Below are 14,992 nucleotides of genomic sequence, written 5' to 3' on the forward strand. Positions count from 1 at the left end.
AGGTTAAAGCAGCAGCCGGTGTCAGCGGCGCCAGCAGCTTGTGTTTCCTGTTGTGTGTGAGCGGTGTGGAGAGGAGGCAAGTTTAGTATTTTGTAGCTTTCTCTTTATATTCATCTGTCTGTAGTTTCACCACATCGCTGGGACAGGTGACAAATGCTTATGGATTATGTTCATATCATAGACGATTGTGTTACACCGCTTAAAAACACAGTTACCGTAACATAGACCGCTAGCTAACTGCCGCTAGGCTAACGTAGTGCATGAATGTAGCCGACGTTAAGCTAACGTATGCTAATATGAACTTCTGAGCATTTAACCTCACTGAAACGTAAAAAAGTCAAATTTACAGATAAAAAAGATCCACAGATAGTAGCAGCTAACAGCGTCTCTGTTGTTTGTGCGTTAATATAAGGTCAAGTCGGACTTTGTGGACATGTTTGATACTTACTTAGTGTTAACAGCTAAACATGAACAAATGATTTCAACAAAAGGAAGATTTTCACATGGTTTCTTGTTGTTTGATCAGACACCACCATGGATATCCGGCCAAACCACACAATTTACATCAACAATATAAATGATAAAGTCAAGAAAGAAGGTAAGTGTTCATGTTTCACTGGCTATGGTTTCAAGTGTGGTGTTATAATTAACATTCAACAGTAATGATGGCAGATTATTTGATCAGACATTGTGTTGAGGAAATAAAACTAAATGACAGATATCCTCTGGTTTCAGCCTCTGTTATGTTTAGGGTTGCAACTGTATGAGATTTTCATGGTAACCATGATATTTCACACTTTATATAATTACCAGCCAAAGACCCTTTAAGAAATGAAAACAGAAGTGTTGTTTTTTACTTGAACAAACATTTTATTAGTGCAACTGGAACCTAAAACCATTATTTAGTGGAAGCATGTGTACAAATTTTACCCTTAAATAATTGTCTCAAGAGAGCACGTAGCATCCTGAGAGACTGCCGCACCCAGGACACGGGTGTTTGAGCTGCTGCCCTCTGGCAGGAGATTCAGGGCGCTTTTGCACCAAAGTGGACAGTATCCCAATTTCGTTGTGCTGTGGTACACAAGTGTGACTGTACAATGACAGTAAAGATTTATCTTTATCTTACCTTAATTAAAATGAAAGGGAGATTCTCCATCCAGTTGCATTTTTCCCCCCAGTATAATAGATAAGCAAATGTACATGGTATGGTAATGATATTACAGAATAATTATCATTATGTGTCAGAATGACCTTTAAAGAACTTAAAAACAGAGGAGTTATTTTTGGTTAAATAAACAGTTTGCTACTTTGTTTGAAACCTGAAACCATTTTTAATAGAAGTATGTGTAAAAAGTCTCCCTTTTCTAAAATAAATAAAATAAAGTTGAGATTTTCTTATATCGTAGATCAGCAAATGTACATGGTGTGATAACCATTGATTTTAATATCACGGTATAACTTGAAACCGTTACATCGCATCAGCCCTAATTAAGCAATATCACACGAGAGGGAGTGATGTTGTACTGTGATATCGTCACGGCTGTGATTCGGTCATAGGCACGAGGCCGCAGGCCGAGTGCCGAAGACAGTCAAGTGTGATATTGCTTTTATACAACAGTTCAGCAGTTAAATAAGCAAGGCTGATTAAGAAATGTTGAAAAATGAGGACAAAATAGATAATTTAAGCATTTTATTTGTCTTCCGCCAACAAAAATAGTTCCCTCAGGACTCCGCTGTCACCATTGCTATGTAACGCAGACATGGTGCGCCAGGCACTTACTCTTTATACACATTTATCTGCACGTTTCCATTAATTGTGCAGCCGGTGAAATAAGTCTGTGGTGACTGCATGGTGGACTGTCGCTTCACAGGCACAGCCGACTCTGCCTTTTGATCTGACAGTATGTTGCTTTTCTCCAAGTCATTGAGCTCCGCTGATGAAACACTGACAAACCTGGATGTGTGCTCAGATGGATTCAGCTTCTCCTCTCCCTCATCTTCCTCTGATGACCATTCATAGTTCAATTCAAAACTTTTTTTAGGAAATAAATCCATATTTTTGGCTGTTTGACAGTGGATGAATTAATTAGCCTACAACGCAACTGCTGACCTCACTGACACTAACCGTCAGTTTTGATTTGATTGTTGATTGCAATCAGCTGTGAGGCGGAGTGATACATACACAGTGAAATAACCGTGATGTTATACTCCAATATCATCACGGTTTTACTGTCTCTCGACCAATCAGATTGCAGGGCCGGAACTAACTGTTGTATAATGACAAATATCCTCTGCTTCCAGCCTGTGTTATTCGAGGATATTTTGCTTTTCACTGCGTTATATTGTTGTGAATTGAGCATGTTTGGGTTTTGGACCTTTGGTCGGACAAAACATAACATAGAGATGTAACTTTGGGCTTAACAAATATATATATGAAAGAGTAACTGACAGATAATAACAATTCACTAGGTGCAGGCAGCCCTGTAATAACTGTACAGATGGGTGATGAATCCTTGTTATAGATTTTCTACATGGATGAACACCATCCTTTCAAAAGATATTCCCTTATTTTGTGTTTTAATGACAGTGGTGGAGAACACTGTTCAACTTGTGGGCAGCACATTGTCCCAGAAATAATTGGGATAAAAGATCATTTTATGCCATTGATGTTCCGATGATGTAACAGCATAATAATGCAAGTGTTTATTTTAGAAGAATATTTGGAGATTGGAATTGGGATGTGAAAAAACAAACAAAATATCCTGGTATATCTCCAGCTCTACTGACACTAGTGAGTAGCCAGTGAGTGTGGATGTATTTACTGTGACTCAGACACAGGTGTGAACAGCAGCGTGTCGCAGACGTCCACTTGTGTTCGGATCACCTAAACACATGTTAATACCTTTTTGATTTTTTTTATACGGGCTCTAAATGTTGTTTTAAGAGGTTTGACTCTGGACAGACAGGCTGACATTATCGCCAGAGCTGCATCATTCAAGTCTAAAAGTTTACTCATGTGATCGTCACCTCAGAGGTTTGATAAACTCTGCTTCTTGTCTTCATCTTTCAGAGATGAAGCGTTCGCTCTACGCGCTCTTCTCTCAGTTCGGTCAGATAATTGACATTGTGGCGATGAAGACCATGAAGATGAGAGGACAGGCTTTTGTCGTCTTCAAAGAGCTCGCTGCCGCCACCAACGCACTGAGGCAACTGCAGGGCTTTCCTTTCTACAACAAGCCCATGGTAGGAATAATGATCCTGTGTTTTCCCTTTTGTCACACCCATCAACTAGACACTAGGCTGATTGGCAGTTTACTTTTATTGGCACGCTGGCTGCACCGCAGCTCTCTCATGTTGTCCATACTCGCTCTCACCTTCACGAAACGCCACAAGAAAGTTAATTGCAGCTGCTGAAATGAATAAGATTATTAAGATCATTATTTCTTTGTCTTCTCTTAACGAGGCTGGGCTTTAATTGACTTGTGTGCTGTTGTTTTTCAGAGGATACAGTACGCAAAGACCGACTCTGAGGTCATTGCCAAGGTGAAAGGCACGTACGGTGACAAGGAGAAAAAGAAAGATAAGAAGAAGAAAGCTCAGGAGCAGCCGGCAGTTAGCCTAATGAAGAAGCCAGCAGCGGTGAGTGACGCTTCTGTCAGCAACATCAAGTTTAGCTTAATAAAAGTTATACCATGGTCTGTGTAGGAGCCATTTCTATGTGATTGTATGTAAGCACCAAATTGAGCCAGCAGGGGTCCTCATTGTGTTGGGTGTAACTTCCTACATAGGTAGGAACTTTATGACAGGTGTCAGGTGTTGCTGGACGGAGGAACGCACAGTTTTTCGACCACTCTGCTACGTCACGTTTTCTTGGTTGTTTGCTGAAATAAATATGGACTTTATCTGCACTTAATGGATTCTTGCATGTTACTGAAGATCCTGGAGATGGTGAGAAATAAAGAAAGCATCCAATGAAGACGCGTAACTAGACGCTGTTCGTTTCATTAGACACGAGTTATAGTCGTACAGTAGCAAGCGTGTCGATTAAGTTTTTAGCCTGTCTGTGCAGCCCCTCAGTGGCTTTAAGTGTTAGGCTTAGCTGCTACAGTCTGGGTGAATACTTGATTCTGATTGGCTGCAGGATGTCAGTTTAAAACTGATAATGAGCTCCTACTAAGTAGTTCTGGTGAAACTGTCTGTTCAATGTTCTAAATGAATGCGCTGGCTACTAGGGGTGTAAATCACCAGCTTCATCACGATACGATATTATATCAATTTGTTTGGATGACGATATGATGTTTGCCGATATCACAAAGTCTGTCACAATACGATTTTGATTCGATTCGATTCAGGAGCCTGCGATCAATATGACGCGATATCATATGCCCATCTAACACAATCATTTACATCAACTCACAAAAACAACTAGAATATGATTTGACCATTTTATTTCTGAGCTCTGTTTGTTGTTTGAGCGGAGGTGCGCTTGCCCAGAAATGGTGACACAGACGTGCTATATGAATTTCAAAATAAATGTGTATCTTTAAGATGACGATATGGATCGATGTTTTCATTTTGCATCCATATAATCGGATCATTAATCAATGAATCGATGTGGATCGATGTATCATCACACCTCTACTGGCTACATGATGGTATCAGTATCTGTAACCTGTTTACAGTTGATTTACAACACTGAGAGTAACGTCAGTCCTTCAGTGTCTCTCTAACACACCCTGCAGGTACGACACTGCACCTCCGAACTTATACAATCATCTCACATCCCACTCGCTGTTCAACTCTCTACTTGTGTGACCTTACACATGGCGTGTCGTTTATTCATGAAAGTCTTGATGCTGATTTGGGGGCAGTGACATGGCTGATAGTTTGCTTTCAGAGATGAAGTGTCCGCTCTACGTGCTCTTCTCTCAGTTCGGTCAGATAATTGACATCATGGCGATGAAGACTATGAAGATGAGAGGACAGTTAAACATACCGTCAAATTTGAACTAGTGTGTGTCAACTGTATGCAGTGTTATTGACTTTGAATCTTGCTAGCATAATGTTAGCTGTCTGGCTAATAGTTGTGTCAAAGGGTTTCTACGTCGTAGCTAAGGTTTGTCCTATTTACTGGAGTACAGGGTGGCAGCTATTATCCATTTATTTATTTTGCGACCAGTGAAATCAGTCTGTTGACGGTCACTTTGAAGGAACACGTGTGATGCTGATGAGTTAGCAGTTTAGTCAGTACGTTGCCTCGTCTTCTGATGTCATGAGCATACCTGGAGATTTTCAGCGCAGTATTCAGGCTCCTCTTTGTCCTTTCGTCCTTTTCTGACCATTCATTGTTTAACAAATGTTATTTGTGGTGATATGTTAATTTTGCGGTGCAAAGTTTGCTATGACGACTCCTAATGTTGGCTAACTAACCATTAACATAATTAACAGTTCAGAACACCTGTAAAGCAGAGTGATGTATGCATATATACATGCATATATACTGTATATCAGCACTCATGGAATGCCTCTTGTCCAATCAGATTACTCGGTCCGAACTAACTGTTGTATAAAAAGTGCTAATGGACACCTCCAAGGGCATTATCCCTCACTTAAAGAGCAGAGAAGCAGCAGTCAGTCAGTCATTCTCTGTTTCATCATCTTATTTAACTGGAAAATGTGGTTTTATGTTCTCTAATAGACCAGTACACGTCTGTCAGACGATCACAGCAGCAGTTTTGTATAACTGCATATATTAATTCTCTCAGTTCTTGTACAGAGCACACACTGTTGATCATTTTTCAAAGCAAGATCTTAGAATCCATTTTCCCTCCCTTCCAGGCAGCCATTAGTTTCTGTTCATGTCAGTGCTTAATGAAACTGTAAAAGTTCAATAACAGTTAAACAGATTAGGCAGTTTTCTCCTCACAGCAGGTTTGAATATGAGAAAGCGAGATCCCAGTAATTACTAGGGATACTTGGTGAGATCTGGTCCCGTTTTCCCACGAACAATTACATCACTGGATCAAGTTTTGGAATCTACCAGCTTCTATGGCGGGTCGATTCTCAAATCTACCAGCCATTCAGTAGATTACCATTATGTTTTTTTGGCGAGTGATGCAAATCCACCTGCATGTTTTACCAGCACTTGGCTGGTGCTAATGCCGACCCTGATTATAAGAGGCTCTCTTATGAACCACTGATGAAATTATACACTGAAAAATTGCAGCAAAACCTTTCTATGTGTTTCTCTTTTTTTGTATCCCTCTGTTTGAGAATAAATATTCAATATAAGATATTATCCCATAATCTTAGAAATATGCAGAGGTGGAAAGTAAGTCAAGTATTTTACTTTACAGTACAATTGTGAAGTATTTTATGCAGCTTTATTCTTGTACTTCACCACACTAAAGAGACAAACATTGTATTTTTTACTTCACTACATTTATCTGGTAATTTTAGCTACTTTTCAGATGCAGATTATTAATGCAAAATACAACAGAAAATACATTTTGATGTGGTATTATAGATTAAACTACCCAGCAGTATGTAAAGTCATGAAAATGAGCTCCACTTTTAGCAGTTAAAGTGATGAAGCCAATAACATGATATATGATTCTGAAATGGGTCATTCTTCATGAATACTTTTACTTTTGCTACTGTAAGTATATGTCGATGCTAATATACACATCGTTGATTTTACTTTAGTAAAAGATCTGAGCACTTCTTCCACTGCAAATATGAAATTTCATATGTCTGAAAATGTTAATAAACATGTGTTTATCATCAAAATGAAGCTTAATTAATGGCGCTGAATTCCAGTTTCCTCAGATAGAGAGTCATGTCTCGTACACTCTCAGGTAGTTCAAACTTTAAAATGAGATGACTCACCAGTGTCTCACAGCTACTTAAAGTCAGATTTAAAATCTCCACCAGCCCTCCGCCCACAAGACGACACTGCTTCCTCCTCAGCTGAGCAGTGATGACATTTGGATCTCTAAACTTTACACATTACTGTCACTTAACAGTAAGACTGATGGCTGTAATAAAAGAAACAGGGAAACATGAGGAAAAAAACTTTAAGAAAACCAGTTTTTAAAAATCATTTTTGGCATTTTTATTGGCGCGTGATTGTTAATGTGTTGGTAAGTAGAAGCAGAGGAGGGAGGCAGCAGGTCAGAGTCGGCCTGGCTGGGATCAGTCACCTCTCTGCAGAATAAATCAGGAGACATTAGATGGAAGCGTACATGAGAGAAGAGATCCGTCCTTTGTTAGCAAACACTCTGTACCTCTAATAAGGTTTCCAGCAGGATATTGGTTGGAGGAGGAGGCAGAGCTGTGGACTGATGCTGCTCTATAATAACTTGTTGATGAGAAGAACTATAACGTCACTGCTTCACCTCATGAGACATGTGCTTCTGGTTGGTGATTAATAAACTATAAGGACCCATTAATCCATCTAAAACATACTCTGACTACTTTATACAACGGTTAGGATGACTTCTATACCCACAGTTTTTACTTCTGTTTGTTTAATGCCTGTGTTATAAGCAGAGGCAGAGGGTACAGTCAGTGTTAAAGTGCATACGCCTGTTTGAACAGGTGGGTTTTGAGATCCGTTTCAGGAGGTCAATCCAAAAGCAGCTATTTTAGTCTTTATTTGTGAGTCTTATAAATTCTATGAAGTTGAGAGGTGTGATAGTTTTCCCGTGTTCTTGGTAAATGTTGTGAAAGCACATCGCTCTGTTATAATAAAAGCAGACAGATAATGTCACAGTGATTTGTGGTGTTCATGTTGTTCATTGACGTTGTTTGTCTTTGTTGCAGGCTTCAGCAGCACCTGTGCACTCCGCTGCAGTACAGGTGAGACTGTTGATGGGAGCACACTGTAATCAGCTTGTTTTTGTTTTGTTCATGTTTTAATATTGTTAAAGTATAGCTGAACATTTTTTGACTAGTTGACACCAAACCAGCAAGTGAAATGCAGTTTTGTTCAACATCTTTTCTTCTCATTATTTTTACACCTATCACTCATAAAAATACTACACAAGGACCTCACTCAAAAAGTCTTCCAGATGTGAAAACTTAGGCTTGATATATATCATAACATTATTTTGTGCATTTAGCCAACATTACAAAATTTCACCCTGAGTGTGTACACCTCCGGTCCTCACACACCGACTCAGATGAGGTTGATCTGAAGCCAGCGTTCGTCAAAGGCTGAAGCTCTGAAGTTGTCTACTCAACTTCCGCTAGTTCTTTGATGCCAGTTTGGTGTGTCCACACCTTAAGACTGAAGAACCAACACTCTGAACCAATGGTCAGTAACCACTGGAGCTCTGGAGGTACACGACCCCGCAACGCAAATCCTGCCAGTTCATCTTATCCCCTTGTACCAAAAAAAAAAAATAACATGGATGAAACCAGCAGCTTGCAGTGTTTAAACACAGTGGAGCAGTGGTTAGCACTGTTGCCTCACAGCAAGACGGTTCCTGATTCGAGTCCACAGTGGGGCGTTCGAACCCAGACTGGGGGAGCCCTTCTGTTTGAAGTCTGCATGTTCTCCCTGTGTCAGCGTGGGTTTCCTCCAGGTGCTCCATCTTCCTCCCACAGTCCAAAGACACGCAGGTTAATTGGTGACTCTAAGGTCCCGTTTATACGACAACTATTTCAACTGAAAACGGTACACTTTAGTTGCGTTTTGGCCGATCTTTTACACAACAGCGGTGTTTTGGGTGCCTGAAAACGCAACATTTTGAAAACGGGTTCCAGAGTGTAACTTGATGGAAACAGCAGCATCTCTGTTGTCATGTAAACTTGCAATATGCAGTTCCTCTGAAAATGGAGACTTGTCGCACATGCGCATTACGGTTCCAGTCACGAGGCACGCCGACCGTCACAACAACAATGGCGAGCTCTGTTTGTGCTGCTCACCCTGTTGATTTGAAGTGAAGTGTAGATCTGTTACTATAGCAACTCCACCTCGTCGTCCATCCAGACAAAGTTATCTGTGCATGCTTTTGCCAAAGTTAGTCACAGATATCAAACATGGTACTAAATCTTCATCAGAACGACTTTACATGTCACACACTGTATGATTTTATTTGCAGACTGTTAACACCAGCTGACCCAGACTGGGAGAGAACCAGTCCGATCATGGCCTGATCGTGCTGGGTTCAGCGGTTGTACTGGGTGTCTGTGCCTTTAACTGGTTATTGATCAGGATCTCTGCTGTCTTCTCAGGTGCCAGACAACCCACCAAACTACATCCTGTTCCTCAACAACCTGCCTGAAGAGACCAATGAGATGATGCTCTCCATGCTGTTCAACCAGTGAGTTCACTGTCAGGACTTTGTGTTTACGTCCTTCACAGAGACTGTGTGTGCGTTCGTGTTGACAGTCGTTTTTCTTCTTGATCAGGTTTCCTGGATTCAAAGAGGTGCGGCTCGTCCCGGGGAAACACGACATCGCCTTCGTGGAGTTTGAAAGCGACACGCAGGCGGGCGTTGCTAAAGACGCACTGCAGGGCTTCAGAATCACAGCGACCTGCGCCATGAAGATCACCTACGCCAAGAAGTAGTTTGATCACTGGACACAGAGAGACTCTGAGTGGGAGGGGGGTCGGTCCCTGGATTTCCGTTGTGTTTCCAGATCCTTTTGGTTTTTGTAAATCTGACAGGTTTTTTTTTTCATTAACGAGGCCGAGCAAGAAATCTCCGGCCTTCATCTTGTTTTGTAAAATAAAAGGTTTTTTCATAATTGTTGCCTTAAGTGTGAGTTTCCTCTGATGGGCTGAATACCAAAGACTCTTAAACGTGTGATATCAATAATAAGATAAGATAAAATGATAATACTGTAATATAATGGAAGTGTCTGAGGGCTGCTTGGCAATATTCTATATTTTTGTTATGGTCAACAAATCCCATGAAAAGACTAAAACCAACAATGTGTTAGGACGTCAGACAGTGCGGCGAGGATGAAGTGTGTTTTTGATGACTGACGTAGAGGCTGGCTTCGTCATGCTTCTCTCGTCAAAAAGCTGATGGGATTTTTCTTTTGGATTTTGGATTACTGCAGAAAATAAGCTCCGTGGCAAACAAAACGTTATGACATGTTTTGTTCAGCAAAATAATCTTCACAAATTAACACCACTTTATGATTTGTGAAGCGCGAATGCAATCGCCAGAAGTAAAAAGCTAACGTTAGGCCATAGATTAACTAGAGCACAGTAGGGTTGCAGGGATATAACGGTTTCAAGGTATACTGTGATATAATAGGCAGTTAACAAACTGTACATTTACTTATCGAAGATATTGAAAGAAAAATGCAACTGAACAGAGAAGTTTTTACAGATACTTCCATTAAAGATACTTCCATCAACCTGCCCTCCAGATTCCCCAGATCCCAGTCCGATCAAACATCCACTGGACATGCTGGTACCTCACCTCGCATCCCACAGGACTAAAAGGATCCCTCGACAACGCCTTGGTGCCAGACAACACAGGACACCCACAGAGGTCCTGTCTCTGTGCCTCAACAGGGCAGAGGCTCCACCGTAGCTCGGACTTGGCTCTGACCTGTTGGCGCATGGAGACAGGACCTCTGGGGTTCCGGTTTGTTCCACAGATGCTCGATCAGATTGGGATCTGGGGAATGTGAAAGCGAGATCGATGCCTTGAGCTCTTTGTCACGTTCCTTGGGCCATCCCTGAGCAGGGTTGGCGGTGTGGCATGGTGCACTGCCTCACTGGGGGCTCCTGTCATCGGGGGTGCTGTTGCAATGAGTGGGGGTTCTTGGTCTATAACAATGTTTAGGTGGGTGAAGTGTGTAAAGGAGCATCCACATGAATGTGAGGACCAAAGGTTTCCCTGCAGAACATTGCACTGTAATGAAATGATCGATGTTATTCACTTCACGTGTCAGTGACGTTTTAATGTTTTGGCTAATCGATGTAAAACATTTATTCAACCAAAAATAATGCTTTCATTTTCATTCCTTTAAGGGTCTGACTGATGATGATAATAATTCAGTGATACCACAATATTTTCTGAGATGTTACTGCACAGTGAAAATGTCATACTGTTGCAACCCTACAGTCACATGTTTTCCTCTAGCTGTCATTGATTTGAACAGTCATATTTCAACGTGTCAACTGACAGCAATATCAGTGTTGTTTTCAGCTCCTAATATACGACCAGAGAAGAGTTATTGATCAGCAGAGAGCTGAGCACTTTGGGAACTGTTCCTCTTACCGGGTGGATTACAGCAGATCTTAATGGGACATGAGCAGACAGGGTTATTTACTGGTGGATATCCTCACAGTGATGGAAGAGCTGCTTTACGATCAGCGTGAGGTGTGATAGCTGAATGATCTTATCTCACTGCAGAAACGAACCTGGAGATTGAAATCAAATTATATTTAAAGAGGAGGATCAGAGACTGTACAAGACGTCCATATCAGGTTATCAACTGAGAACTGTAACAGTCAGATGTCTTTAACAAGATTAGATTAACTGAGTTTATAAGATTTATTATTTTCTCATCAGGCATCACAATATAAATACTTTTCCTGGATGATGACCTAATTGTATAATGTGAGCATGGATGGATTAATAAACGGGCCTGCAGGGCTCAGGCTCAGGGGCCCTAAAGTCACGACTCACTGCCAAACTTTGCCTGGGAAAATTAGAAAAAACAGGCTCCTCCAGTCTGCGTGCCATAAATAATTTGGTTTGTTCACTTCTATAGGTTAGAGGAATCAGTGTAACTCCTTACAGCTGCTTTAATGTCCTCACAATGATATTCTATGTGTTATGTTTTGCCATGGCAACACAATATTGTTGTATGTGACGCTGATTGAAATGTAAATCATGATGAGCTCAGACATATGTAGGATCAGTGACACTGGAGGTTTGCTATTACATCTCACACAAAGAAATTCCTCTTGTCCTCTGTGCCGCATTAACAGGTCAAAGGTGTCCTGCTCAAGGACACTTGAGCAGCGTCAGTATGGTTGTTACATCACTTTAATGGCTGCGTTAACGGCCTCATGCGAAAACATCTGATTAACATCCGACAGGCTGAATTATACAACACACACATCCATCTGAAGAATGAAAGAAGGTACATAACATATTTTCTTTGCTGATTCTGTCTTTATACGTTTCATTTTCAAACTGAAATGTTCCAGCGGATTATTTTCCAGCCTGTCGGTGTCACACAGCCTGTAGAGTCGTACCGCCTGCAGTGAAATATGGAGGTGAAGCGTTTCCACCCACTTGCGGCTTTAATTCTTTCTTACCAAGCATCATTTCAGCAGCAGCTACACACCAAAAAATATTTGATCTCTTTGGCCTCACAAAGCCAAGACATGCTGCGTGTAAATCACAGCATGTTGGCACGCTAAATTTAACGTTTTCCTTCAAATGAAGCCCACTGAGAGAGCTGGAGATCAATATTGAAGATCAATACCGCTTTCACGTCTATGGGTTAAGTGGGCCTACAGAGACACGGTTAGCGTAGCTTAGCATTATGACTTAGGGGAAGGGGCACACAGGGTCATCTCTATGTGCCCAGGGTCCTCATCTAACATTGTGTTGAGCATGTGTCTCATGATGTTGAGAGATCAGTGACCGCTTTCTTCACAGTTCAACATGCAAAAATGGAACAGAGGAGGATGTTTCAAATGCAGTTTGAAAGGTAGATATATCAATATCCGAGGTCAATTTTTTGGTTACATGGAGTACAACATCAGTAGGCTGTACGGTGTAGGTGGGCAACCCAGCTGCCAGAAAAACAATGTTGGTATTGTTCATTTCTGCAAACACAGACATGTTACATTTGTACATTATTATTGTGGATACTGAAACTTCAGGTGTGTTCTGAATCACATACTTTTCTCTTCATTTTTAATATATACTGCAGCTGTGCTTAAAAAGAACATACTGCTGTATCCATCCATCCATCCATTTTCAACTGCTTATCCAGGGCCGGGTCGTGGAGGCAGCAGGCCGAGCAAAGCACCCCAGACGTCCCTCTCCCCAGCAACACTTTCCAGCTCCTCCTGAGGGACCCCGAGGTGTTCCCAGGTCAGATAACATATATAATCCCTCCAGTGTGTTCTGGGTCTGCCCCAGGGCCTCCTGCCAGTGGGACTTGCCAGAACACCTCTATTGGGAGGCTCCCAGGAGGATCCTGATCAGATGTTGAACCACCTCAACTGACCCCTTTCGAGGCGAATGAGCAGCAGCTCTACTCCGAGCTCCCTCCACTTGTCTGACTCCTCCCCCTATCTCTAAGGCTGAGCCCAGACACCCCACAGAGGAAACTCATTTCAGCCGCTTGTATCCACGACCTCATTCTTTCAGTCACTACCCAGAGCTCATGACCATAGGTGAGGGTTGGGACGTAGATGCTAGACGCTAGAGATGCGGACACTTCAAAGACGCTTGAAACGCTGAAAGCGCTTATTCAATGCGCGCTAGCCACTGGCCTCTGACGCTCAAAAAGTTGAAAATATTTTAACTTTTCAGCGTCTATGCGCGCCTAAAAAGAAGAAAACACAAATCTAAAAAGATGCCAGAAAAACGCGTGTCTAAAAAGACGCTTGAACGCCGGTCAGACGCGCCGTATCACAGGAAAACAATTGTTTTACTGGCGTCGCACTTCTAGCGTTTCATCTCTGTGTGATCGCCTCCTAAGTTGAAAGGTTCAACTTCTGGCTCAGCTCCCTCTTCACCAGGACAGTCAGGCACTGCACCCTCATCGTTACAGACGCTGCACCAAACCGCCGATTCATCTCACGCTCCATTCTGCCCTCACTCATGAACCAGACCCCGAGATACTTGAACTCCTTTGCTTGGGGAAGTAGAAGTAACTCTCTCCCAACCCAGAGGGGTCAATCTCCCGTCCATGACCTCAGACTTGGAGGTGCTGACTGTTTCATGCAGTATGCACGCAATCGGGATATACAGTAGCACTTCTTCATAACATCTCTTACCTTAGAGATAAAACAAAATGCCTTCACCTAGCTCAACCTGTGCTGTTGTTATTTCTGTTCAAGTGCAGTGGGCTCTTGAAAATGCCATTAGAAGCACTGCGAGGAGAAGGAACATGATATTTTTTTCCCAGATTATCTGCCTCGTGTACTACTGTGTGGACATAGTGACAAAAACTTGTTTTCATAAGTTACTAACCACAGCTTTAACAGGTAAAGCATCACAGAGCTGCTGACACAGCTGTAACGTTTTCATCTTATGTGAAGAATTGTGCATGCAGAGTTTTACAAAATCATATTGATCACAAAATCTGGGGAATAATGTTTGTCAAGTGGGTCGGACTTTATCAGAGACCAAGGGACGGACGGTTTCAAACTGTTCTGCAGAAATTAAAACACCACCATCTATTCTGTGACACGGAGAAGCATCTCTGTCCGCAGATAAAGCAGAAGTCGTCCCTGAGACCTCCGTCCTTTCTGATGTGTGCCTGTGAAAACAAAGCCAGCAGGACCTGAGCTCTGCTCTGAGGTCAGCTGGGGTTTACTCAGCTGTATCACCGCCCTGCTGTAAACAATTGTTGTGGTCGGGAGTGTTTTTGTACCGACGGATCCATCACAGCAGAGACCCTGGGAACAAGTGACGGATGTGTTCCCAAAAGTCAACATCTCATATCAAGTAGACGGTAACTGGAGGGTGAATGTGTGAATGTATGTGTCTAAAGTCCTGCTGCTCAAGGCTGCAGCGCTCATTATAAGCACTGTATGAAACCCAGCAAACAGCCTGGTGATTCAGGTATCTGTGGAGCAACTTCTTCTGGCTGATGACACTTGATAATAAATCAGTGTTTACTCGCACAGCGTCTGGATGAGCACAGGCTGTGAAAGGCTGAGTCACTGCAGTTCACCCAAAGAATGTTTCCGTCTCTTATTCCATCTGAATAGTTTTAGTGGTCTGAAGTGAGCGCAGTATCTCAGAGTTTAAGAAGAAACTTTCTAGTA

At 42.0% G+C, this 14,992-nt stretch overlaps 1 protein-coding gene across 2 annotated transcripts; it reads left to right on the forward strand.

Annotated features, from left to right (window-relative positions):
- On the forward strand, positions 1 to 9,756 carry snrpb2 (small nuclear ribonucleoprotein polypeptide B2). 2 transcript variants are annotated; one of them, XM_049572567.1, is made up of 7 exons: positions 1 to 76; positions 527 to 598; positions 3,071 to 3,243; positions 3,502 to 3,639; positions 7,825 to 7,860; positions 9,241 to 9,329; positions 9,418 to 9,756. In XM_049572567.1, the coding sequence occupies exons 2-7, from the start codon at positions 535 to 537 to the stop codon at positions 9,575 to 9,577; spliced, it is 660 nt and encodes a 219-aa protein (XP_049428524.1). In that variant the 5' UTR covers positions 1 to 76; positions 527 to 534; the 3' UTR covers positions 9,578 to 9,756. The 2 variants fall into 2 exon arrangements, with proteins under 2 accessions (XP_049428524.1, XP_049428525.1); XM_049572568.1 differs by having other exon boundaries at positions 43 to 146.
- The last annotated feature ends 5,236 nt before the right edge of the window (positions 9,757 to 14,992 follow it).

This window comes from Epinephelus fuscoguttatus, linkage group LG3 (assembly GCF_011397635.1).
Source record: "Epinephelus fuscoguttatus linkage group LG3, E.fuscoguttatus.final_Chr_v1".
NCBI classification, from domain to species: domain Eukaryota; kingdom Metazoa; phylum Chordata; class Actinopteri; order Perciformes; family Serranidae; genus Epinephelus; species Epinephelus fuscoguttatus.

Excerpts from the sequence above, each read along its gene's own strand:
- snrpb2 (XM_049572567.1), top strand. The coding sequence starts at position 535 with ATGGATATCCGGCCAAACCACACAATTTACATCAACAATATAAATGAT. Across the intron at positions 3,244-3,501 it reads CTTTCTACAACAAGCCCATG|AGGATACAGTACGCAAAGAC; the intron begins GTAGGAATAATG and ends GTTGTTTTTCAG. Across the intron at positions 7,861-9,240 it reads TGCACTCCGCTGCAGTACAG|GTGCCAGACAACCCACCAAA; the intron begins GTGAGACTGTTG and ends CTGTCTTCTCAG.